A 26813-nucleotide genomic window follows, 5' to 3' on the forward strand; every position below is an offset into this window, starting at 1 on the left:
GTGGAAACTTCCAACACAGGCAATGAGAGGGGACTGGAGGAGATAACTACTGGGGAAATAAACAGTTGCTGGTAACTTGTTACTGAAAGTGTGTGTGATCTCTGTGTGTGTGTGTGGGTCCCTACCTGCACGTTTTGGCAGATGATAGTGAGTGGCCCTGTGTCCCCAGGCCCTTGGTCTTCCTGCTGTCTTCTTTCCAGAGCTCCGTCGGTGAAAGCTTGAAGGGAGGGGGAGGATGTGGTGTTCAGGATCGAGTAGGACCTGCCAGAAACAGAAAGGTGATTGCTTTGGGAGCGCTTCAGGCCTCGGGCTGCAGTCTGCAGGAACAGATGATAATTACTGTTGTTCGTATTATTACATTATTATTTGTATTTTAGTTCTGCCTAGAGAGCGCCTTGCTAGGTAATAAGCACACATGAAGAGATGAACCTTGTCTTAATGGGCTTCCTATTTCCTTAGGAACAGTTTGATGGAACAGCAGTGTGCAGGCGTTGGTCCGTGAGGCTGTCAGCCCTCTAATGTTCTTGTGGAAAATGCCAGGACATTCCTCACAGCCACAGGACCATCACCAACCCCATCTGGGGACCTGCTGCGTGTTACTCACCAGGGTTGTGTGGGCCAGTTTGGAAACTAATTGCTACAGAGAGTTTTCTCTTGCCTTAGTGGTGTGAGCTGCTGCTAGTCTTATTTATGTCTCTCCTTTTGGCTGGGAGGAGTGAGGAGAGCAGTGCTGCTTCGCTGCTTAGGGGGTACAGTGGAAAGCTGGAGCACAGCCTTGCCTGTCGTCCTGGGCACTTCTCAGGGTTCCTGCACACAAAACAGCTTGTATTGCCTTGTAGGGATGTGGCATGTTCAGTCTGGGTGGTTGTGTCTACATTTTTCAGTGCTGTCTATTCCATTTCCCATCTACAGTGGGAATTTATTCTCCCAGTGCTTCTTCCTGTGAAATGTGGCCAGAGGGATATAATAGATCCCATTCTCCCTCAAGATGCTTATCTACTGACGCTCCCTCTGAGTACAGCTCTCATGCCCAGACGTTCAAGGACTGTGACCAAGACCCAGGGGAGCAAGCTGTGACAGGCAATTACAGAACTTGTAGTGACCCTCTGCTCATTCTCTTGCATTGTATGGGCTACATCTGCTTAGTCATTAAAAAAAGATTGTCATTTAATGTACGTGGTCATTTGCTTTGACAGAAATAGTTGCCTTTGCTTGCACTTTTCAGAGCCCTTAAAACATCAGAAGTTGCTTCCTGACGAGCACCTAGTTAGGATAAAATCTCAGTGGAGCATTTCATTGCTGTTAAAATAACACCCGTGCTTCTACCAGTGGAACAAAAATAGGTCATCTGCATTTTTGTAAAGAACCAATCTGCAAAATCACGCATCTTGTGCCAGTTTTGAAGGTGTAAAAAGTGCCACATCGTTAGTCCTGATATTGGCCCCTTATCTGGTGGGACTGGGGTGCAAGGATGAGTCGAGGTACCAGGTGGACCTTGAAAAGCAGTTAAATGTAGGCAGGAGATCTTGGTGGATAAACTGAGAGAAATGTGACCAGGTGCTGGGGTGAGAAATCCTGTCTGACCCTCCTGTGCAGAGTACATCCATATGATACATTGCAGGGAGATGCTCACAGCACGCTTCCAGCTGGCAGGATAAGGGCAGCTCTGATCCAGCAGCTCTGCAGCGCATCAGCGTGTGCCAAGCCCCGAGCAGGGAGCACGGGCAGGTGTTCATCCCAGTGCTCAGCGATCAGCCTGGAGCGTGGGCACAATCAGCTGCACACGGATCCATCCTCTCTGGCCCAGAAATGTGAACGTCTCAGGGTGAGAAGGAGCTGAAGTTCTTAGCTAGGGCCATTGCTGTTGTTGTACAAAGTGGACCTTGAGTCTGAGCTCTTTGTCTTCAGTTCAGCGTTGCAGCTCCCAGCCCCCGTCCTGTCTCAGCCCCTTGCTGCTTTGCCCACGTCGCAGTCTTTCAGGGGCACTAGCCAGGGGAATACTGAGTGTTTGTTTCACTGCTCCTCTTCCTGAGGAACTGCTGCACCATTCCTGAGACTTCCTTTCTCCCTAAGCCCTTGCTGAAAGGCCGTGGATGCTGTACTCTATTTATAGATGCTCAGATTCACTGCAAATGGTGATGAGGCAAAGGCGTCCTACCTCGCTGTGCCTGGAGGAGAGCCACCCCCCTGACTTCAGCAGTGTCTCCTTGCTGCTGCTGGAAAACAGAAACCACTGATGCTATTTCAGCTTAGTCATCTTCTACGCATAGGTCATTGTTTGGAAGCTTTTCCCAAAGGCTTGTGGTTCCTCCACTTGGCACACAGAGACTGAAGCAGACAATAGCATCTACTGTCTTCTTGATGGTACGGGGGAGATGCTTTGCCTTCCTTGCTCTCGGTGACACTGCTGTGTTCTGGAGGCAACGTCCTCCTGGCCAGGAACCCCTTGCAGAATGGAGATGATGGAGGAAAGGTCTCTGTCATGACACAACGCCATTAGTCCTCATCATAGGAAAGGGCTCCTGCCTTGTTACTGCTACCAGGATGAGAGGGATCTCCTGGGAAAGTAACCAGCCATTGTCGCAGAATGGGAAGAAAATAGTGGAAAAAAACTACTGAGGCACAAATATAGCTTGAAAAATTAGGGCTCTTTTTCCTCCCCCTGCTACTTGTACCAAGCCTGATTTCTCAGGCTTATTAAAGGGGCAAGGAATAGCTTTGGCCTCTCTCAGGGAGCCGAAATAGCCTGCTATGTAATATCTATAGTGCTGCTATCCATTTGGGGGTGGAGGAGGTGACTATTTCTGGCTTTGCTGGTAATGGAAAAACAGTGCAGGGAATCATCACAAGTTTTAGCTTTTGGATGGTGCTGGGTCCACAGATGCAAAGATGGCACTTTTTTTTTTTTCTGCTGCATGCCTTTAAATGTATATGCAAGAGACCCATTGCATTGTGTGCTTGGTTTTTGTGGCTTCTGCGGGGCAGGCCAATTTTTGTACCTTAACTGGGCTTCCCACTTCCTCTGGGCTCTGCGTGCTGAGGGTGGAGCATTTCTCCTTTTGACTTGGCAGCCCACTAATTCACAATGGGGAAGTTTTAACGTGGAGGTGTGTGTCTATGTACACTATTACAGATGGCATCTATAGTTCAGATTGATTCCAAGCAGCTTCAGCTCACCAGCAGGTTGTGCTGTTGCCAGGAGGAGATTTCTACCTTGGTACCGTTCAAGGGAAAAACCATTTTGTTTCTAACATAGCTATGGCCAGATGCCCTCCCAGGCTCAGAACAGATCTCCTGACACTGATACAAACGCAGCCAGTTTCACTCCAGAGGAGAGTGTCGAGCTCATTTCAGGAAGGTTATTTTTCACTTGCAGGATGCAGAACTCGCAGCAGAGCTGCCATGAAGCGTCCTTGACTTTCAGATCATAAGATTTAGAGCAATCAAGAACAAACATCAGGCTTCCCAAATGAGCAGCTCTGGCTCATGCATTTTGCTTTTTGAAGCTTTCCTCTCACAACTCTGGGAGAAAAAATAAAAGAAATCAGCTGTTCTTTTTGCGTAACCACATAGCTTAATACTGTGCCTGAAACTACTGCTAGAAAACATGAAATTCTCCTTAACACCATCACCCTTCCTGCAGGAATGGCAAGAAGGGGTTACATAGGTTTAGGATCTGGGTAGAGTTGTATGGGATGCTGAAACAATTTGTCTGCAATTATTTTCCAGCTTAGAGCACCAGTCAGAGAGTAAACGTTTCCCTTCCCAGTCCCTAGCAGGTCCAGTCATGCCACAGTGTGCCACAGCAGCAGAGAAACGTGGTTTAGATGCACGGCAAATCCTTGGGGTCTGCAGAATAGAAGCAATGCCACTCCTGTTCTAGGAGACAGAAAGGATTCAGACCCTGAGTCCCTCAAGACACAACCTGGTTTCATGGACATTCTGCCCCTGAAAGCAAAGCTGTTCTGCCCTACGAAATAGCTCATCAGTCTTGTCTCTTAGTGATGGCAGCCTGTTGGTCTGCAGCTGAGGCACAGACCTTCCCATAGGACAGGGATGCCTTTTTGTTTTGCATTTGTTAAGCACCATGGAAGTCTGCGCGCTGGGCAGAGCACTCGAGGCACGATTTGGATGTTAGCCCTAAAACCGCGTCCTGCAGAGGCCAGAATTCAGCTTCTGCATCACTTGAGTAGTGCAACAGGGAAACCTTTTTCAGGAGAAATGTTCAAAAGCCAGCTAATCTGCAGACAGAAGCAACCTTATTTTGCCATATCAAAGATTTGCTCAAATGTCTCAGAATAGTATTTTGCCTGCCATATCTCTTGCGTGGTACTGCTAGGGTGCTGCAGCCCGGAGTGAGCTGTATTTTAGCAACGGTCTCAATAATGCATGATTTTCACTAGAAGAATGCAGTCTCTTGTGACTAGGAGGGAAAGCTCAATGGCTGTTTTTTCTTTCTTCCTCTGCAGGGATGAAGCAGGACGTAGCTGTGTACACAGCAGCAGCACAAAGCACTGCTCACCACCAGCAGCCCCGCTCCCAGCGCTGGGCACTGGTCCCACCTCTTCCACGTGGCAGTTCTGCAGTCCCGGTGAGTAGTGCCATGCTTTCTTTCACGTCTATGAAATGAAGTTATTCACGCTCCGTTCTCCTCTTACCAAGAGGATCTGATGGTGAATATCTTGGCCTGGATGGCAGTTAGGCTTAGGTTGTGCTTGGCTTGGTATATTGTTTTGACCAGATGACATTCTGTAACCTAATATTCCCTGCGGGAAGCTGTTGTGTAAAATGAGACTGTTTCCGGGTATATAATAATGTTTTTGATAAATGCTTCATATTGCATGCTCTGGTTCATGATTTATCGTCTTTAGCTGTAATCAGGGAAGGGGCATTTCCTTTCTTTGCTTGCTTGGAGACAAAGCGGTGCTGGAGTTACAAAATGTTTGGCTTTCCTTTTAGCTGCAATAGGAATTGTTCCCCATGCTAGCCTCTAGGCCTCAAAACCCTTCCAGGTACTGTAAGAAAAAAAAAAATCCAGAATCCAGAGCAGGGCGCTGCAGTATTTGTGAATGTGAGACCATTTGGGAGAGGAAATTTTAGGGGAAGAAAAGACAATTTTGCTGGATTGCAAATGGGAGGGTCTTGATTAAACCCTGTCTTCAATCAAACTCACTGATTGACTTTGCCCATGTGCCTTGATTGTAATTTCACTAAGCCCTGGTTATTTGAGGGCTTTTCTTTCCTTGTAATGGAAGAGGAGTTGAAGTTTGATGGTGACAGATGTGGGATAGATAGGACTGTTCTGTTTGGCTCACATATGAGTAGAAGCCCTTTGTAAGTGGTGACCATTTTTCATAGGGCAGGCAAAAAAAAGAATAGATGGTTGTGACAAGAGGGATGAATGAGTGATCTCTTGCTATGCTTATCCCTGCCTGAAGGTGTTCGGGGTTGGGCAGGACTCAGGGTTAAGCCAGGGCTGGTTTACAGAAGGACAGCGGTCATAGCCATCACATCTGGAAGTAAGCCTGGAAGCTACAATTGCCCTGTGTCTGCTCTCCATCTGTCGTTCACCATGACGTGTGTGTTAAGCCTGAAAAGTCACAAACAAAGAAAAAAACTGGGGTTTTTTGCTCTTTTGTTTCCTGCATTTTGCTTGACTTGAAGAGATGTTGGATTGGTTTCTACTAAGTGCTGAATGAGGTCAGTGCTTGTCCTGTGCTGACATGGCTGTCATGTGCTCCCTTTCTGCCCTGATGCTCTCCCCACAGACCATGTTTGCCCACTGAAATTTGAACTGTCTGCATCTGGTTCTGTATCTCCATCCTCTCCCTTTGTAATTTGCTGTGTGACCATAACCAAGCCTCTGCACCAGCGCGGGGTTATCGGACAGACAGCAAGCAGGAACGTGTCCTTCTGCTCTCCCTGTCATTGTGTGCTCTTACAGAGAAGCTATTCCCTGTGCCCCTGTTGTGCCAAAGATGTTTGGGTGCTTAGGGATGCAGACAGCCCTGTGGGATTTGCCCAGGCCCACCTGTCCAGCAGTAGGCTTTTGCTAGGTTTATCTAATTCCTATCAAAATCAAGAGGCATAAAGCATAACCTTATTCAAAAGTCAAGTGATTCTCACTGAAGCCACTGGCAGGCAGGTGACTAACCACTCTGATCATCTTGCAAAGTATCTGAAGAAACATTGCTGATCCCGAGTCCTTTTCCCCATGGAGTCATACACAACAGATCTCACTTCCCAAATTAATGCTCAAAGTCAGAGCTTTGTGAACCCGAGTCCCACCACAGAGATGCCTACACAGCGGTGGCCGTGCAGTGGCCATCTGCTCCAGCTCTGTCAACCAGCAGCAGCCATCCTATGAGTAACAGTTGCTGTAACATCCTAGCTAAATAAATCACATCACTCTCTAATCCCATGCATGGGGCTAGCACCTGCTCTTCCTTTGCTTACCAGATGGGGCTTGGTGTGCCAGAATGTTTCCCCCAAAGCCGCCTTCTCAGCAGCCCTGGGAGACTCTTCACTTACCCAGGTGAAACAGCAACTGCTGAGCCCCTTCTTGCAGTGACAAGAACTGGACTGAGCAGCTTTACGTACCCATGAAACACCCAGGTCCCACATTCATCCGCCTTCGTGATGTAATTTTCGGGCAGTAGCCCAGAACAGCCGGTTGCAAGGGAAATGCCATAGATCCAGCCCTCACTTGTACTGGTTTGTTCCACTGGGGACATGAAAATAAAGTCCCCAGGGACCAGCTCGAGTTCATCATCGTTCTGGGGAGTGTAAGGATAGATCACTTGCAGAGTCTGGGGAAGAAACAGAAGCACAAATGAGTAAAGGGTCGTTAATGGAAGGGAACTTGTAGCAGAGTGGGGCAGGGGCACTCCCATGCCAGACCTTTAACCTTTTCAGGGTGTAAGCAGCTCTCCTTATCATGCATCTCTTTGTGCTTTACCCAGGAAAGTGTTACCTTGAGGGAATTCCTACTGCTTCCCACTCTTTGCTGCTGGAAAGCTTTTCTTCCCTCTGATTCCAGTCATGTCTTTGACAACCAGGAGGGGATGTTTTTTAAGTGAGGGCAAAGACATGACTGCGTGCTTAAATGTGTTTGGTTGAAATGGAACCGCGCTCTTCTTGTGACCTGCAGTTCTCAGCGGTTTGGTGCTCGCTGGCCATCGTCGCTGTAACCACTTGTGCTTGACCTACAAGAGCAGTTCTCATTGCTGTTGCTTTTGAAGTCAAGGCAGAAACAGAGCTGGGGGTGACAGCAGCTCTGAATCTGTGACATCCTGCTCTCAGAACTGTGTGCTCATAGGTGATGAGTAATACTGAGCCGTGACCACCTGGTTTTTGGTGTTTCCTAGCATGAGCAAGATAAAGTAAAAAGGTGGGGGAAAGATTGGTGAGTACAATTCTGTGATCTGCTCTGGAGCGTGAGGAATCCACACATACTGAATGTCTACCAGTGACTTTCCTTAGGAATGGCTGTAGCAGTCCTCACTGAAGGGGAGAATAAGCACCCTGCTGTCCCTGGCAAGTCTAACTGCTTCAGTGCTGCTATGCAGATAAAAACTGGGATCAGCTCAGATGGCGTCAGCCCATTTGCTCATTAATCCTCCTAGATATTTGTGGTATCTTCAAAGGGAGGTGGAAACCAGTCGCTGTCACCTGATAGCACAAGGCCAAAGCTCTCACACATGGCTGCCTTAAGTGAGATATGCACAGATGTGAGCAGGTTTTCAGCAGCAGCTCCCTTTGTGATTGGTGATAGCACTGACTGCTTGCAGCTTCTAAAGGACAAGTTGGCTCTTTGGATAGGAGAGGAGGATGGTGCTCTTTCTGGAGGTGCCCGTTTCACTGCGCTGACTGCAAAGAGAGCCTCAGGTGACTGGGTCAGACTTAAACACCTGACCTGGAGACACATACAGGAGATGAGACCAATCTCCAGGCTGGTTTCTCTGTGCCCAAGGTCCCAGTTTGCAGAATGGAAATGTGTTTTTTTTTCTGTATATTGCATTAGACAACAGCAGTATCAAGAAAACTATATGGGGCTTAAACACTGCAGCTTTAGAACCCGGGAGTCATCGAAGCCTATAGGCCATGAGGGTAAACATTTCATTTTGGGCTGAAACAAGCTCTAAAGCATGTACCTCGTGGTTAACGAAGCGTATGTCTCGGGAGAATATGGCAGCCACCCAGTCGCAGCCCAGCTTGACGTCGATGTTCTGCGCTAGCTTCTCCAGCGTGGGCAGGTGGCTGGTCTGGAAGTGATAGGCCAGCGTCACGTGGAGCTGCTTCTTGTGGGGCTCCACGTGCACATCTGCAGCAAGAAGATGTCAGTTAACAACAAGGGGCCGTTGAGATTAGCAGCTTTTCTAAGGTGTGAGAGTGGCTGTGGGCTGTGAGCAGGAGTTGGTAGCACAGCTCTTTAAGATGGCTTGAGCAGAAGATACTGGAGGTGAGTTTCTGAAAGGGCTTTGGCTAAGTCAGACGTGGGCTCCCTGTGTGCGCTGTGCCTCAGATCGAGCGATTGGATTTGTGGTCTGATTCAGTTCTTAGTCACACCAGGGTGGTAGACCAAACATCCTTGCCAAACTGCCAAAAGTCATTTGAATTCAGAAAAGGGGCTTTTCTGGATGGTGTGATAACAACTGTTGTAATGCTGATCACATGGGCCTTCTGCTAAAAGAGGCTTTCCAAGTGAGGAGCAGCCTTTCTGTCATTGGGAGCTGAGGATCTCTCCCAGATAAGCAAATGAAACAGCATTATTTTTACTGTCCCTCCCTCTGTTCTCTCTCTTATGGTGGAAATTACAAATCCATGGAATTTACACATTCATGTAAGTTGATGACATCATCTTCTTGAACATTAGCTGCATTACTAGCTCTCTCGCTGAGGGTAAGATGTTCCAAAATTGTGAAAGCAGAAATAGGTAAAATAATGATTCAAAATGATCCTGAAAAAACAGAATCTAAATCAGGAAGAGATTCAACGAAGCAGAAAGGTGGAAGTATGCGGAACGCGGGGACTCTCCCAGTGGATGTGGAAAACGTAGGATGCATTATTTGCTTGTAATTTACTCTTGCTTATTCAACTGAAAATTGCAATTACATTTGACTGATTATTCAGTCAGAATTGCAGCTATTCATAGACTTGGCTGTGAATGCCAGCCAGGGGTAGCTTTGCAAGCTCATCCATCTTTTTTTTGTTTTTTGGATCAGTGAGAGACAATATGCTCCGGGTCTCCAAAAAATCCCCACGGACTTCATTGTAATAACCTGACCGAGCTGCACACTGCAGCGCAGCAACCAGCTTCCCCTAAGAAAGAACTGACCGACGTGGGCTGGGCTGGTGGGAATGCTCCTTTGAGGTGGTCAGGGAACTCTGGGTCTTCTCCCAGGGCCCCGTGTGCATCTCAGAGGTGCAGCCAAGAGCCAAGCGCAGCCTTTCTGAGGCTGAGGAAGGTTTTGTGGCAGCGAGTGGAGCAGGAAATGCTGAGCCCCGCAGGCTGCAGTCTGTCTGAAAGGTTAAAGAACTGCCAAATGTCAACTTCCCTTTCAAGAGTCGTGCTTGACACTAAGTGTGAGGTGATCTTTAAAGTGAAAACCTGCTGACAAACAAGGCACCTGGAGGGGTGCTGCTCTCCGACCACCCTTCCTCCAGCTCACAGGTATCATTGCTTCCCTGCTGGCAGCCCTGACGTTTCAATTCCTTTGAAATGGCCACTATGGGAGAAGAGCAGGGTTTCATGCAACGTAGTGTCACTCACCTGCTTTGGAGGCAGCCTCTGCAGCAAAGTCTGCAGCAAACTTCTTGAGCACCTCAGCACTTTCTTCCTTGACAAAAAGCCCGATGAAGTTGGAGGACGTGTAGAGCTCCAAGGGCAGAGGGGCAGGGAATTTGCATTTCCAGCGCATCACGGTGGCCTGCAGGGCTTCAGTGAGAGCATCGACCTTGCTGTCCTCACACTGCCAAGGGAAACAGCACAAGCACTGCTCAGGTGGAGAATGGATCCTAACCCGCCTGTACTACGCATTTGGTAGAGAAAGGGAAGGCTCAAGTGTGTGCGTGTGAACGGTGCTGTATGAATGGTCTGCCTCTGCTGGCACAGTGAGAAAAAGCACGGGGTGACAGGAGCAGGCATCTTCAGAAGTCCTCTGCCCCTCCCTTGTCCTCCAAGCAGGATCAGCTATCCCCAAGTGACCTCCCGAGCCTCATCCCCCTGCGCACACTCTTCTCGTGTTAACAATCACTTGAGATGACGAGAATTTGCTCTGCTGCTCTTCCCTGAAAACAGCTGGCTTAAAACCCAATTACCTCCTCACCAAGCCCAGGCAGCAGGCACTTCTTGTCATAACCCCCTGAATTCCTGAGCACAAACCCTTCTGCAGGACTGACTGAAGCGCGCAGTGTCTCCAGCCTGAGCCTGGCAAGGGCTGCTGACGAACGCATGCATAAAGGCGGCAGAAAGAGGAGCTCCGGTTTACCATGAAGAACTGGCAAAGGGTGATGTGTGGGAAAATGTTGTGAGCTTTGTTCTTCCCACAGATCTGCTTCGACTGCTGCCAGAACTCGGAGAGCTTCTGAGCCAGGGGGCCGGTGGGGCGCAGGTAGAGGACGTACTCCCGAGGCAGGGTGTCATCCAGGAACGGATCACCCACGTGGGAGAACAGCCTGAGAGGGAGAACGGAGGGTTAGACTGGCATATAAAGGTGTTTTCTTCAACAAAATCACCTTCCCCTGTCCTCACTCTGTTTCCTTCTCCCTTTATGGAAGAAATCAACTCTTGGGGGTCAGGCAGAGAGGTGCACCGTCTTTCTTGCAGCCCATTACCACTACTAAGTAATAGAGAAAATTGGTTTTTAGTTTCAGGCTGAGGGTCTGAAGATGTGACCTCATTCACTGCCCCTGCCTTTCTGACATACACTCTGCAAAACACAGCGGGGAAAGCACTGGAAATTGCTGGGCATCTCTGAGAAGGCTGCTCTCAGTTTTCTGTTTGGGCCCTGGGGTGGAGAGAGGACTAGTTCCTTTCTCTCCCCCTTTTTTTTTTTGCTATTACTAGAGATCACAAACTCTCAGACAAGGCTTTTTTCTCCATTGTTTATTTACAGCCCTCAAACATCGGGCCTCTAATTGCAACTGTGTTTCAGGCCACATTCCCATCAAAACATCTGCAGTAACATTCTACCTTCTAAGGGCTAAAATCTTAGCCATTAAAGCCACTGACTTCTTTTACTCATTTGAAGGTGTATTACTTCATACCAACCAGTCGCATGCTGCTTGGACGCTTCTTCCCCCTGTCGATGCCAGTGCTTTTTGTCTGAAGAGAAAGCAAAACGAGGAGAGCATTTCAGTGCTGATGGATTATATGGGTTTAGTCACATCCATTTTCTGGCAAGACAGTGAACCAAGCAAGACAGACACCTTTAGCCTCACATTAACTACAGCCTAAGTTCTGCCTTAATTCCCTCTTAGTAGGGTTATGTATTATGAATATATACAGAAAAACTATGAGTCAAACTTCGGGGGTGAAGCTGAGGATAATTAATGTAATTGCAGGCACCCATCAGGCATCCAAACCAAGGGCGCCCTGTGTTGCAATCTACTCCTGCAATTATTTGTCTCGGGCCTAGAGCTGATTTCTGCTGCTGTGACCGTGGGTGAGGCTCGGCCCTGACGTGCAGGCGGTGCAGCAGCACTGAGGACAAGAGATGCAGTTACCACCAGGGGGCACAAACCTGAGATTTTCCCGGTTAGAATAACCTGCCAAAATGTACGAGCTCCCTTCATCCCTTTGCTACGTGAATGTGCTCTTCTTTAGTTTATTTCCCATCAGGGTGCCTGTAGATCCCTTTTAACTCCAGCTAACAAGGCCGAAGTCTTCTGGTAAGCGAGTTGTTCAGTTGCAGAACGAACCCGTGTGGTGCTGCCTTTTTATCCCAGCAGCGTTTCCAAGCGCTCGGGGCTGAAATGCAGCAGTGGATCAGCTCAGCTTTGTAATGCTTTGTCTGCCAAAATGAGGATTCCACCCAGCATCCAAAAGGCATAAATATTTAGGAAAAATCATGAATGAAGGAGGCAGAAAAAGCCAGAAACGATAGAGTTTGGGGGCAGAAATCACCCTCGGCTGGGTGTCAGGAGGCCAGTGCACCTTGAATTCATTTCAAAGCTTCCTGCTTAAGGAAGAAGGGCAGCGCTGCTCTCAAGAGCTACAGATGTGGTAGGAAGGAGGTCAGCCTGAAGGGGATGTTGGTTTAATCTAATTCACAACAGATAATCCCTCGGCACGCACTTGTGCAAAATGGCGTGGGAGGAGGAAGGGCTGAGGAGCACACGGCGTTGGCAGTGGGGTCCCAGGCAGCCTCCAAAGGCAGGGGAAGGGATCCTGCAGATGGCAGTGCCAGAAGCAGATGGGGTGTCTCAGAGCTATTAACGACAAAATGTGACTGAGGACAGAAAAATGTCTAGCTTACGGTGGCTGGCCTCAAGCAGTAACCTACTAAAAATGGTATGTTACAGTTTAATGGTAATTCAGAAAGCTTGCTGACGTCTTGAAGCCAGAGGAGATGTGTCTGACCAAAGGGACAGGATCAGCGCACTGAGTACCCTGTGTTATCTGCTGCAGGGAAGTGTCGGGTTGGCTGTAGGAAATGGTCCAAGTGAGGGAAGAGGGTCATGATCCATGGCTGTAGGATTAGGGTAGCAGGGGCCCTCCAGCATAGCTTCTTTCTGCCCATGGTGCCATGTGGGACCTTTCTGTGCTTCCCCGTTGCCCTTTCTGTCTGCAGCGATGACTTTTGAGGGCACTCTGATAACCGTGCAGCAATGTGAAATGTCACCCGCTTGGTCACAGACGCGTGTTGTTGACTCAGCTGTGTTTCAGCTCTGCCACTGGCTTCCCCACCCCTTGAATATACATATTTTTGTTCATTTTGAGAGTAAGAGGAAGGCAGAAAGATAATGCTGCACAAAAGGCCTGTGTTGCAAATGTGTGATTATGAAAATACTTCCTCCTGAAGCGCTCTGCTGCCCTTATCTGCCAGCACTCATCTGAGATCCGCTAGTCCCAGCACCTGCCTCTGCAAGGACGGGCCGGCATCATGGCTGGCTCTGTTCTGCCTGGCAGACCTTTGCCTAGGCTGGCCCAGATGCATTTTGCACAGCAGCCACTGCTTTGCTCGCAGCAGTTCTGCAGAAAGCTGTCCCCCTGCACAGGCTGCTCCTCGGACAGAGCGATGACCAGCTGCCTCTGCTGCCCGCCCGCAGCTTTTCCTCACTGTGGTTTCATCCAACGTTTCTGTTGCATTGCTTTGCTCATTTGACCTTCCCCCCTCCCCCCAGTTGCCTAGGCTCTTTCCAACACTACTAAATTCAGCTCCCTAACCATTGTTAGGGAGCGTGTCTATCTGCGTTGTGTCCGAGGCAGTGAATTCAGAATGCCCTCCCAGAAAAGCTGTGGCTTTGAGATGAGCAGTTTCTCCTGCTGCACGGTGCGGGCAGACAAGCTGCTCTCTCTATTTACGCTCTCCAGCCCCCAGAGCAGATCTCTGAAGGAATCTAGCAGGGCAGACGGCTCTGCCACCCACCCTTGTTAACTTGTTGGCTTCATGAATTGATGTTTCCTTGGAACAAGCTGCACAATGGAGCTCTGTTGGATTTGACTGCGGCTCCTTCCTCCCTGCCTTTGTACTCCTGGGACCCCAAAGGGCGTCAGAAAGCATTAGGCTGGGCCCCACGCACTTTTGTCCATGAGCAATTTCAGAAGGTGCCTCTTTCTCCACAGGGACAATAAACTCCCTTTTCAATTTAATTTTCCGCACAAGGAGGAAACACTGCATAAAGCAAACAAAAGGCAAGGTGTATTTTTATCACGGGACCTGAAGCTGAGAGATTTTATTTTTTTTTAATTTAGCACTAGGAATGCTGCCGATGACTGCTAGCTCCTGGTGAGGGCAGGCACTGAACCCCTCCCAAACAGCATTTTCTGTAGTCAGGACATGGAGAGGACCCTTACTGTGTCTGCTCCTGCTCTGAGGCCCTTTTAAGAAGCTGAGGGCTCCAAACCAGTCTCGGCTATGCTTGGCCACTTTGAGAAGTGGCCTGATTTTCCCAGCTGCTGAATGCAGCGGGAGCTGGAAGACAAAACTCAGATGCTGAGAAAAAATCAGGTCGCTTAATTAGGTGACTAGCTATAGCTTAGATGCTCAGATTTACCCATGCTGGGTAGCAAGGACTGGGTGCAGCACTGCAGCTTAGGGGTAAGAAGTGGTGTTGTGACATGAGAAAGGAAAAAAGGCAAGAAAATAACTTGTTTTTCTGAGTCTATTCAGCTGCCCTCACACAGTGACCATTTCTGGTCATGTCAACATTGCATCTGGATTCAGAAAGAGTAAGAAGTCTTGTGCAGCATTAGCAGCCCCTCAACCCACTCAGTCCTCCATCTCTCAGCTGCTGCTGCCTCTGGAGATGAGGTACAGGATGCTCAATCAGCAATGCACAGCAGCACCAGACAGCAAATAGAAGAGAAAGGGAGGGAGATGCTACGTCCAACTGCAGGTGTGCAGTGGGGGGGAAAGATGCTAATAGCTGCACCTTCCAAGAGCACTGCAGGGATCACAGCCACCACAAAGAATCAGATATTTTTGATTGTTTAACCCCACTCTTCAGTGTCAAGTCACAAGGAAGGTCTCCCTCTGGTTAAACAGCACTGAGATGCTGCTGGGAAGTGTCCCAGCTAAACAATTGACCCCTCAGCCATACATAGTGTGTATTCTGGAATACATATTAATGTGTAAATGGTGCCCGCTTTAATCCCAGCCCACTTAATGGGAGAGTGCAGAGCTCTGCACACTACAGAATTTAACTCATTACTGTTGAAGGATTTTTGGCTTCCTGCAATTTCAGGGTAGGAAAAAAAAAAGCAACAGAATCACGTCAATTCAGCTAGGAAATATATATCAATAAACATAAAGTATAATGGCAAAATCCCATTTACTTCAGAGGAAATGACTGTAATGGGGAATGATGCATTAACCATAAAGAGAGCCTTCGGTCTCAGTAGCACCGCGCAGAAATCCTTTGTAATTGCTCAGCTTTCTTACTCCAGTCCATTTTAAAAAAGGAGGGTGTGCACTGCTGCCAGCAGTGCCTAGCACACAGGTTAACGACCTAGCAAGCAGCAAAGTTGATGCAAATTGCACAAGAGAGGGGCAGGGGCGAACTATTAAGAGGTATTTAAATGAGCGCGTTCCATTTTCTCCCTAGGGTTGGGGCACGGAGGGCAGAGAGTGGCCAACACATGGCCGTGCTGGGGGTGTGCGTGGGTGTGCACACACTGGGGTGGTGCTGGGGGCAGGCAGGGAGCGGGGGCTCCCCGTGCAAGGGTTGAGTCACGCAGCAGGGCCGAGCCCTTGGGTGCAGAGCTCCCGCTTGTCCTCCAGCAGTGATGTCTAATTCATAAAGACTCGGCCCCTCTGGCTGCTGCCTGGGGCTGAATTTCCCCGTTCCCGCTGGCTCTCCTTTTGCTACGATAAGCAGAGATTCTCACCCTGCCGTAGGCACAGCTGACCCTTTGGTCTGTAGGAAGGAGCTGGCCCTGCTGCACGTCGCAGCTCACAGAGGCCAGCAGCAGCCTCTACCTCAGATCCACCTACGAGCTGTCTGCCTACAGAGGCACCAGGGATTTGTGAATGAGCAATGGAAGGAGGGAGGCAGCCCGTAAAAGAAAGGGAATGACTAAATCTTCCCTTTCATTATGTTCCTCAAGCCTAGACAAACTTCTTATCCGTGAACAAAACCCCTCGGAGGGATGAATTCATCATTTCAAGTAGCCCCGAATCTTTGGCCCATAAAATATTTAGCTGCGTAAATAAAGATTTGCTGGAAACTGCATTAAACATGATGGAAGAACTTGGCTCTCCTCATCATTAGGTTCAGTTTGAAGCTGCCTGACATGATAAGATAGGAATTACGGATCGTAATTTATGCCAAATGAGTTTGAAAGAGGAATGCTGCCCCACAGAACGTTTTGGTTAGGTTTATGAAATAAGCAGTCTTATTTTTGCTTGTTTGCGTGCGCGCACAGAATGGGCATTTAGGCAACCAAGCCTTCCAACAGGTGCGTGTAGCTGTTTCAGCCCTGACATCTTTCAGCCTAAAGGAATAACGAATAAAACGTTGGCTTGACGGGACAACAACGGGTATTTTCTGGATGGGGCTGCAGGTGCTGGTTGGAGTACGGTTGTCAGTGCAGAATGGGTTGCAAGGCCAGCAACTCCCATCAGCCTACCTGAACCTGTAGGCTGCGTTGTAGCTATATTTAAAGGGAAACAGTTACAAATTCTTTGCAAACAATGAAATTCCCAGCTCTTTGTTTCCAAACCGCCCCTTAAGTGACGTCTGCAGATCCCTTAATTTTTTCTTTTTCATCAATTGTTTTTACTATTAATGGCACAGTAGTAGACATGTGGCTATTTTGGGCTTTCAATAAGCAACTGCCCATTGAAGAACAATTTTGCAAGCACAACTCCTGTCCGTTTAATTACTTGATTACTTGTTGTAAGGGAAAACAGCCAAACTCCAAATAATTGACTGCTTGTCTGAAGAACTGCTTTGCTATCCTACAAAGAAAACCGTGTTGAGGTGTTCTTTCCAAACGTTTTGTGTCATGGGTTATTCCAATGCGTTCCTCTGAATTCTCAATATTTCGTTCAGTTGGTCACCAAAAATCATATGATCCCGTTTCTGTTCTCGTTCGGGTGACCTTACCGCTATAAATAGGGACGGGACAGGAAGATATCACTAGGGATCATGTTCCTGTTTATGGGGAGGGGGCGGGTAGGTTCCCTTTCTGCAGTTTGTAAGGAAAAAAGCAAAACCCGAGTGCTTTGGGAAGGAAGAAATCACTCTAACATAACAAGTGCGTGGCAAGAGTTATTTTTTCTTCCCTGCACCGAGCGTTGGCTCAGTCCTCCGGGCACTACCTCAGCTTTTTCTTCTGCTGCTTTCCGCGCATGACAAGGACATAAAGCCTCCCCACGTTTAACTGAGTGGCTCTCCTTACAGCCTCATCCTCCCCCGGCTGCGTGCTCGTTGCTGCACGCTGCGATCCTGCAGGAACACGCGGCTCGGTGCAACATCCCCAAGTGAGGTTGGCAGTGCTAGAAGCAGAGCACAGCTAGGCAGAGACCCGGGTCCTGTCTGAAAGATGGGAGCTCTGACAGGAGCTGCAGGGCTCCACGGTGGCTGCGGAGACTGCAAGACGTCAAGCTGTGCTGTATCCTGTAGGTCACATAAATATTTACAGAAGGTACCTGACATCATGACAGGGCTCAGTGGTTCTCTTCCTATTCCTTCCGGAGCGGTGGCTGCTTGCTCCCAGCTGGCGAACGCCGAGCTCGGTTATAGGAAAGAGAGAGCAATGGGAAACGCCACCAGAAAGGAGGCCGGGAAAAGCGCTGCTATGTATTTCTAGTTTCCATCACTGAAATGTTCTTTTTTCAGAGGACGGTCCAGCTGGCACACTGCAGCCTGGCCGCACCATGATGACCATTGCTTTTAAGTGCAAAGAGTGAGGGCCTGGGTATGTGTGTCTGTTTTGGGTGTTTTTTATTTTTTAAGCTATATAAGATTTTGAAGGTGGTTTTTTCCCCTCCTGTAGCACATGTGTGCTAAGTCATTCCCTTAATCCTCAGCTTAGCCAGCTTGTTAAAGTAGAAGAAGAGGGAAGTACAGACTCGTAAAAAGTGTCCGGGATAAAGACAGGAATGTAGCAGCCAGTTAACATTTTTAAAGAGGTATACAGTTTAAAAAGGAAACAGGATATGATTTTCTCTCAAACAATCATAGCACAGCTTTTACATGGGGCACAGGCTCAGATGTTGGGAGTCCTGCGCTCACTGCCACAGCCTCTCCATTGGGTCCCTGTGTGATAGAGGGATGGGGTGTGGGTACATGCGAAGCTGGGGATATACTGCTGCTGAAACAGAGCCTGGCAGTCTCTGAAAATAGCACGAGTCCTGCAGCTGGATATTTAAGAAAGCGCCATCTCCGCGTTCTGTAACAAAGTCATGAGAGCTGGCAGCAGCTCAGCTGGATGATTCAGAAAGGTTCAACGTTTTGCTGCAGAGCGAGCGCTGGGAAAGGTGATAGGGATAACGACTGCGGCTGGTGAAGGGCTGCACAATTCTGAAGATGAGCAAAACCATCAAATGTAGATCATCCAAATCAATTCAAATGAAGGTGCTGATAACCGAAGGCCTTTCAGCAGAGGGCTGTCCCCTTCAAACACCTTGCTTAAATCCAGCTAGAGTGCTGCAGGATGACCGAAATGTCCTTATTCAACACCCTGAGGGCAAGAACTTTCATCCTAGTGCCATCCACGCATTTCTAGCTAACCAGGAAGACAATGTCTTTGCGTGGAGCTAAGTTAGAGGTTTCAGTTAGCTCAGATGTGCCATCTGGAATTTCAGCGATAGCCGGAAAGGGAAGCAGTTGCCATGCTGATTGTAAAGAAAGAAGTTCCCTCGCGGTGTTCAAGGCGAACACGACGCTTTCTTCCTTCTCACTGCTGTTCTTCCTATACAGAACGGAGTGCAGTGAAACAGAGATCTGCCGTCTCTCTGTTTCCTATCTCCTGTTCCTATCGTTGCTGGGGCCTCCTCTCCCCATCCAAGTGGGTTTCCCCAGGGGAGGACGGGCAGGTGGCTGGAGGTGGGACGCTGTGTCCCTGCCGCTCCACCAGCACCTGCCTGCCATCTGCCGTGTCACCTCCCGCTTGGGCCCGCTGCTTGGGGACAGCACAGCGATGAACAGAGGCTGCTGGTGGCACACGGCCTTCCTGCCCCTGTCCCTTCGTGCGGCCCTGCTCTGCTCCGCTCTGTGTGGAATTTGTTGCTGTTGTGTAGATCTTTAGGGAGAAGAAGAAGAAGAAAAAAAAAAAAAATGCCGCCACTAGCACTTTAAAGTGCCGGTGTTAACATTTTCCAGCTTCTTGGGGTTTCAAAACAGGAAGTTTGGGGGTGGTGCAGTTGCACAATTTGCCAGAAAGCTGCTGTTCTGTGAAGTTGGTGACACCGGGCCTACCAGGAACCGCCCTGCCAGCCGCCGAGCGCTGCGCTTTGGGGGACGGGTCCTCAGTGCGATGCAGGGAGGTCTGGATGTGCTGCTCCAAGGAGGTGGCTGCAGCCCCTGGTTAGGGCAGCGTTGGCTGCATATGCACAGAGAGCACAGCCCAGAGCTAAGGGAGAGCTCTCCCAGCCCCACGGAGGGGAAGCGGGTGGAGGTGACATAGGCCAGCGTCAACACGGCATAGCTGAAGGCTGAAAGCAAGGCTTCGAGCTACTCAGATTGGATCTTGTGATGAAACTCGTGGTGCAAACTTCATCATGCACATCCTCAGAGGGAGGCTGAATACTTTTCTGAGCTTGCTCTGACTTGACAGCAGTGGAATTGTCACTGTACTGAGAAACATCAAGGATGGGGCCTGCGTGGCCATTCCCTGTGGCAAACCTTCTCCATCTTGGTGGATGGAAATGAGTGTACAATGAAATCCCTCAGTGAGCTCCACAGTGAGGCTTTGTGAGCCTGCCTGGAATATAACATGATTTTCTACCAAAAGAATGATTTTCCACCAAAAGAAAAGGTGACAGTTAATAGCAAAGCAGTGACATTTTGCAGTCAGTCTGCATATATGTCTGCCTGAGACTGGAAGAGTTCAGACACTCATGTTTGACTGCTGGACTTAGCAAGCTTGGCTGTGTATGTAAGCTTTGCATTTGGAAGAGCCCACTTCACCACCCTACTGCCTTCTTCAATAGGTATTTTCTTTCTAGGCAATGTCTGTTTATCTGTGAGGGGCCTTACATGTTGTGTGCACTAATGGACTCACAACTTTGCTGAAAAGGCAAAGCCTGGAGACAGAAAATGAGAAGTAGATGCCCAGAGAGAAGCTAACCATAATCTCACACCTAAAATAGACTCACAGAAAGCAACAAGAAGGAAGTCTAAGAAATTAAGGAAGGTGGAAGGAAGAAGGGTGGGGTGCTGAGATAGTTGGGTTAGAAGCAAAAAGAGGTCTCAAAATAGCCTCTTGCTCTAGACAGCTCTGTTCAGGAATTATTTTAAGCCTCGTTGTTTTCAACAATACAACTATTTCACAATTTTTTTTTTATAAGTCTTCCTTGCTTGCTGTTTCTTGCCATCTAGGTAGGTCCAAGTTATCCACCATTGCTGTGGGGAAGGTGGGCAAGACGCCTGAAGAGCTGTAGGGCACGGGGGACAGGAGGGTGAATGGAGCAGGCACTGAGGCAGACCTGCCACTGACTCAGGGCTGAAACAGCCCCACATAGTGCTGGGGGCTGGGTGCACCGTGGTACTGGTCTTTGGGTGAGACATCACGTACAGGTCCTGGTCTCGTGCCTCAGAGATATACGAAGTGTGCGGTTAAACCAGTAGCTAAAGCTCATGTCAAAGTTTCCATTAGAAAACAGAGCCAATTAGCAAGCTCTGGTCTGAATTTCAGTGTGGGTATCAGTATTTGGTCTCACATCGTTCTTTAGCCCTCAGCTACTGTGAGTCTTTGCTAGTTTTGGTGAAGTCTCTAATATAACCTTGCAGACCGTGACATTAGGAAAAATGTAGTCAAATGAAGCTGTCACACTTTAATGGAGATTTGTAAATGGTTTCACCTTTAGTTTGCCTATTCTTCTTCTTGTTGAAAGAGGAGGACATTTAGGCAAATAACAGCTACTTCTGGGGGTCCTGCACACTAAAGTAATTTGGATAGCCAAATTGGAAAGAAGCACTGCTGTGTTAACGTCTGCCTTATCCCTCTTGACCAACTTCAGGTGGCATGAAAATGCCTGGTATGATTATTTTGCTGCTATAAAATCAGTTGTTGTGAGAAGTCCTAAGCTCCTGACAGGACTTTAATACTAGATTGTATTTTTAAACTGTCCTTGTCACGTCCAGTTAAATTGTCTGGCATTTGTACATAAGGTCTGGCCAAGGGTCTCTGAAAAGTTTGAATATTAGCTGTGGAAGGGTTAAAAAAAAAAGCCACATTAAAAAAAATACATATATTTGAACTCTGAAAGGGAACAGGAAATGAAGAATTGTGATGAACTGAGAAACGCTGAGATAAAGAAGGATCTGAGAATGTAATGAGAAAACTTTATCACACACAGGGAGTATTTCCCTGCATACTTTTCTGGTTTTATACGGCCTGTCAGTTCTAGCTTTTTTCCTGCATCTGATCATATTCTTGCTGAATAAATAAGTGGATTACAAAGAAAGAAAACAGGAAGACCTTGATGATACCTGGATTTAGTAATCATCCCTACACCAGAGTGATTATGCATATATTAACTTCAAGCAGGTACTTACACACTTCAGTGAGATGTAAGCAGTTGCCAACTGCTCTTCTGCAGAGTGTTTGCTAAAGGTTATTGCAAATCAAGCCTTTGGGTCCGTTCTTTCTTCTGGCAGAATTTCTAACGATTTTAGTAGAAGTGTTTGCCAAGATAAAAGTAACTCTTTTCAGTACACTGAGACCTGAGGATGTGATGCTATCAAGTAACAAAGGGATCAGTACTGTACTTAACACACCCCAACCCGCTCCCCCCAAAAGCAAAACTCAACACCTGCCCAGAGCTCTGCTGCATCCCCCAGCACTGCACAGCCCCGCTGCCTCCTCCCACCACAGCATTCTCCTTGATCTGGTTCTTCAGCTAAAGGCTCCCAAATCCAGCAGGTATTGGGACGCACTGGTCGCATTAGTGCTCAGCTCTCCTGTTTGTGGGAGAATAATTTCACCAATTTGTGCTCTGGGGTGGTTGTTTGCCACTGCAAAGTGCTCTGTGCAGCCGCAGCTTGCGTTGTGTTCCTGTACGTGTGAGGTGTCACCCAGCCTGCCCTCTGCCTCCTCTGTTCTTGTGATGGGGCAACGTAACTACTGACTTTTTGGGACTGCTCAGGTGCCTAAATGCTGGGAGATGTGCTGCTTCCCTTTAGCAAAGAGTTTTGACCATACAGGTTTTCAGACAAGATGTGTTGTCTGAGGACGACACTGTTTTTCTCATTGCTTTTCCTTCACCATTCGTTCACCAAAGCCTGGGGCTAGCACCTCGCCTCAGCACTCCACCAGCAGCGTCTCCCATGTGCAGGCACAGCTCGTCCCAGTGCCAGGGCTGTGTGGGAGGCTGGGTCTTGGAGGCCTGCATCGAAGACCTTGCTATCCAGATTGATCTTTTCAGGCAGGTACTGTTGAACAGACAGACACATACACACTGGCATCATCTCATTTCCATAGCGTAGATCTCCCCCGCACTGGAGTATCAGAACTGATGTGGGGGTGTTTTGCTAAAATTATTCGTGAGGCAAGCCTTCTACAACCGAGCTCTATCTTATCTATTTTGCGTGTGTGTCTGATATCTTGAAAGCATACTAAGAAGTGCAGTTCTTTTGTTAAGCGCAACAAACGTGGCAATAATATTTCAGTCTTTCCATCAGACCAACGAGGCAACCTATTCTGTGCTGTACGTCACCAACCCAGTTCTGCTTTTGCTATCCAGACAACTGTCACTACAAGTGTGCCACATCAGAGGCAGTACCCCGGATGAGCACCTTGCTGCTGTGCTTACCAGGCTTCTCTCTCTACCTTATCAGAGTGGGCTCTTGGGAGATAAAATAAGGAAGAGCTCTAAATGAGGTGAATGGCAGGTGCTCAGAGTGGAGAAGGACCGGTTGTAAAGTCCCCTTGGTTTTTAATGACTAACTTGCTATGCAAGCTTCTGTGGTTATGCACTTAGACTGACATAAGCTTCCTTCATGCTGAGTACTGAAGAGCCTTGTGAAAAGTAGGAAAGAAAGGAGAATACTCGATACTAGTTGAGAATAATTACTTGCTGTAAATTTCAGAGACAAATGCCCAGAAACGTATGGAAAATTAGCGTATCTGAGCATGCTGTAAGAGATGGAAGAGCCCTTCTGGAATCCAGAATCCCATTCTTCCAAGGGGCAAACTCATTCTGGTGTTTCACGGGAAAGAAAAGCTGCAGCCCTGCTTCCATCCCTGCCCAGCACCGCCTCCGAGTGCCGGGCAGTCGGGGAGCCAGCTGCTGGCTGCCATCGCCCAGCCAGGGGACAGGCTGAGAGAGCCGGAGATGAAGGCAAAAAGAGAAAATACAAAAGGTCAAATTGAAACAAACTTGAGCCCGCTTCTCAAAAACATTGAAAAAGAAGAAATTTCTTCTCGTGTTTAAAATTTCAGGGTACCCTGAAGACACATTTCAACCTTTTCTCTGCAGCGAGGCCTTTCTTCAGTCTTACGGTCGTGCTGCAGCTGTGAGTCTCTCCAGCTCCCCGCAGTGCCTTCTGAAACGGCTCGTGTATTTCAACCCAGTGTGACAGAGAGGTAGAGGTATCGGGTATATTTAGTGCAGCTTCTGTAAAACCAGGTTCCTTGATGGCCATAGGAAACCTTGGGAATGCATCAGGGACTGTGAGGTGAGCTTCTGTGGCGTTAGACATCAGAGCATCCTCACAGAAGCAGGCCCTAGGAAATGCCGCAGTCGTGAGAAAGGCATTGGCCGTCAGACAGACGTGCACAAAATGCAACTTTGGGAGTCCCGGCACTAAAGGAGCTGGTTGCTCACAGACAGCGGGGCTCAGAGGCACGCTCTGCACTTCTGAGCCTTGGGTTCATCGGGGCAGGCAGGACTTTGGTCTGAAAATCGTCGTTCGGCAGCTGAGATCTGAAAGCGGATAAACTAGACCAACAGAAGCACTTTTATATGGCTACAATTGTAGACATACTGGGAAAGTTTAGCAGAAATGATTATCCCGGGGAAGCCGAAAGAGCAGAATGTGTTTTGACAAGACATATGTGTCTGGGGGATCTCATGACTAGAGGAACTGAGGCGTAGAGAAAATCACCAGCTATTTCAGGGCTGCGGGTCTGCAGCATCCTGTGCTCGCAGTGCTGCCAGCTGCTGCTCCGCGTGTGCGGGCAGGTGAGCTGACACCCACCTGGCCTCAGCCCTTCCTTGTTCCTCGAGCAGGCCTGCTCCTGCTAACCACTCCTGCCAACCACCCCTGCCTCCCCCGGCCGTTACACAAAACCATTTGCATGTGGTGAGGCTGAAGTGAGCACCTGGGCAAATTCTTCTGTAGCAGACAGACCTCGGTACCTTTCCCTGCTCCTCAGAATTTATTCTTTCCTATGTTACGGTTTTGGGATATTTGGGGATGCTGAGCCCAGCTCTGCATGGATTCCTGTGTGGACGGAGCTGCATGGAGGTTACTCCATCCCGTGTGACGTGCCAAACTGCATGAGGAGCACGAGGCTTTCAGAAGAGCTCAGCATTAGCCTAATTTTGCTCCCAGTGGTATTGAATGAGGCAGAATGAGGCTAGAGCTGAGCTTCTGAAAGCTGTATCCCATCTTCCTTGTGCTGTACTTGTCTAAAAATACGGAGTCCAATTAAATCAACAGCAGTACAAAGTATGAGGGAAGGTATAATTAATTAAAAAAAATCAAAGGCCGCCTTAAAGCACTGATCAGCATTTAGCAACCCCGCTACTGGCTCTCGCTCTTTTCATTCTTCTTTTCACCAGTGATTCTTGTTGTATCTCTTCCCATTATGATCACATATTCTGATAGTACTGCAGCATGACTGCGTTTGCTCCCTGGCTGCTTTCCCTGTTGCTTACCACTTCCAAATAATTTCTGGTTGCCCAGTGTACCCTGAGAGCAGAAGATGGCCACCTGTGAGCGCAGGGCTTTGTCACTTCCCCAGTAATGCTCCACGCTTTCGCTCTCGCAGCGCAGCGCAAAGGGAGCTGGAGAGGATGTGCTGCTCTCAGTTATCCTGGCAGCAGTCCCCAGAAGCTGTGCTGGATTCACAGCAAATCTGGAGTGGGAGCAGAACCTGGCTGATGGTTGGAGTGCCAGCAGTTAGTGGGAAACAGTAACACAACATGGAAGGAGAATCGGTGTCATTTGTTTCTGGGTGGTTCTCCATCGCTTTATGCCTAGATTTCTCCATCTTCCCTCTGCTTGGCTGGATTTCCCATTGAATCTGTTTCTTTGTGGCAGTAAATGCAGACAGTTGAAAAGGCAGCTGAGATAGAGGAAGCATAAGGGTGAACTTAAGCTTCAAGGAAAGGCTGAAGGGGTTCACTCTGGAAAACCAGCAGCACTGGCACCAATTGCTCATGTTGTGGGTAGTTTCAGTGAAGTGAACAAGTCTTGTAAGGTGGCATCTTTCCTTTGAAATATGCTAATTCACCATGTGGGTACCTGAGGGCAGGCATTTTAAACGGGTCAGATGGCTCATGCTGTAGAAGTGCCTTTTTCTCCCCATTGTCTGGAGGAAGAGTTGAGGCTACTGGCCCAGGCACGGGCATTGCCTGCTGACATCTGAGGTGACATGGAAGTGCTCCTGGCCGCTGGTTTTCTGTGCCTGTTCTCTGCCTCTTGTTGCCGTGCTCTGTCCATTCTTCTGTATATTTAGATTATAAATCCCCCCCGGCACTGGAAAGCTGTGTAACGTGTGACATCAGCATGACAGCATCTCGGGACCTTTGAGCAGCGCCATCACAAAAATAACAGTGCAATACTTTCCAATTAGTGCAGAGAGAAAGAAAAGAAATCAGCTGTGGGAGACGAACTAGTCACAGTGTGGTCTCTGCACTAGCAAAACAGCTGAGGGGAAGTTCTAACTTGAACCATAGAATCATAGAATTAGCTAGGTTGGAAAAGACCTACAAGATCATCCAGTCCAACCATCCACCTACCACCAATAACCCCACTAAACCATGTCTCTCAACGCTATATCTAAATGTTTCTTATGTTCTTGAACCATGCAAGTGTCTTTTGTATATGTTTCTTTATCCTCTCCTAAATACCCCTTGTATGAAGCCTGATAGAAGTTATTAGTGGCTGATCACCCATCCCTGTGCTTCAGCGTAGCAGTAAGTCATAAACTGCTGTAGGTGTCTGTAGAACAGCTTAGGGAGGACTGAAGGGGATGGTGTCACTGCAGTGTCTTGAGATGTCAAAGTCGTGGCTTTAGGATCTGTACTTTCAGGCCCGCCTGCCCTGGGCTGTGTGACAGCAGCGAATGCATGAGACAGAGCGGATTCTTTGCTGCTCAGTCTGAAATTCTATCTGTCTAAATCCCTATTTCAGATAGTTCCTGTATTGACGATTGGCAGTGTCCTCTGGCACTCGATCCCGTATGAAGTCCGTCGCTGCCAATCCAGATGTGTGATGTGCAGGACTTGGTTTTCTGTTTTGTCCGGCGTGTTTCTGAAGGATCACCCCCCCAGAGAAGTCCTTCACATAGACTCAGGATTCAGGGATACAGCTCTGCTGCTGTAAGAACAAAAACCTCTGCTGGGTTTTCTCATGTAGGATCTCTGCTCCTCTGCTGCCTTTGCTGACAGGGCACTCCTTCCCAGCTGCTGCAGGCTGCTCTCTGAACTGTGCATTTGAAGTTCATTTTGAAATGCGTGATTACCCTCCAGTTGCATTTCTCCCTTTTTTTGATGCGTAATTTAGATTTTGGCCCCTTATAAATTACATGCCTAAGGACCTGCTGATGCTTCTGGGAAAAAGCACAACAACAATAACGCTGTATGAAGTATTCTTTGTGGAGGCTATTCTGGATATAAACACATTTATACTCCTCTGTGAGTTTTCCCTGTTTTTGTCTCGGGGGTGTTTAGTGAAGACAGAACCTGTGTTGGCTGATAATTGGCTGGTACAGATGAATTCCTGCACATCACCCATGTCACAAAATCACC

At 48.3% G+C, this 26813-nt stretch overlaps 2 protein-coding genes across 3 annotated transcripts in view; one reads left to right on the plus strand and one right to left on the minus strand.

The window, feature by feature from the left end:
- LOC110387560 overlaps positions 1-26813 on the plus strand; it is a 70194-nt gene that overhangs the window by 26336 nt on the left and 17045 nt on the right. For both annotated transcript variants that reach the window (XR_002432606.1, XR_002432605.1), the window contains one exon: positions 4470-4591. The gene's annotated coding sequence lies outside the window, so the exon portion shown is untranslated. The remainder of the gene's footprint in view (positions 1-4469; positions 4592-26813) is intronic.
- Positions 1-26813, minus strand: part of UBASH3B (ubiquitin associated and SH3 domain containing B) — a 60287-nt gene that overhangs the window by 11536 nt on the left and 21938 nt on the right. Inside the window, exons 2-7 of the mRNA XM_021375774.1 lie at positions 11273-11326; positions 10491-10677; positions 9773-9971; positions 8154-8323; positions 6601-6809; positions 126-261 (exon numbers count right to left, since the gene is read on the minus strand). Of these exons, the coding sequence (XP_021231449.1) occupies positions 126-261; positions 6601-6809; positions 8154-8323; positions 9773-9971; positions 10491-10677; positions 11273-11326 (955 nt within the window). The remainder of the gene's footprint in view (positions 1-125; positions 262-6600; positions 6810-8153; positions 8324-9772; positions 9972-10490; positions 10678-11272; positions 11327-26813) is intronic.

This window comes from Numida meleagris, chromosome 23 (genome assembly GCF_002078875.1).
Source record: "Numida meleagris isolate 19003 breed g44 Domestic line chromosome 23, NumMel1.0, whole genome shotgun sequence".
NCBI classification, from domain to species: Eukaryota; Metazoa; Chordata; class Aves; order Galliformes; family Numididae; genus Numida; species Numida meleagris.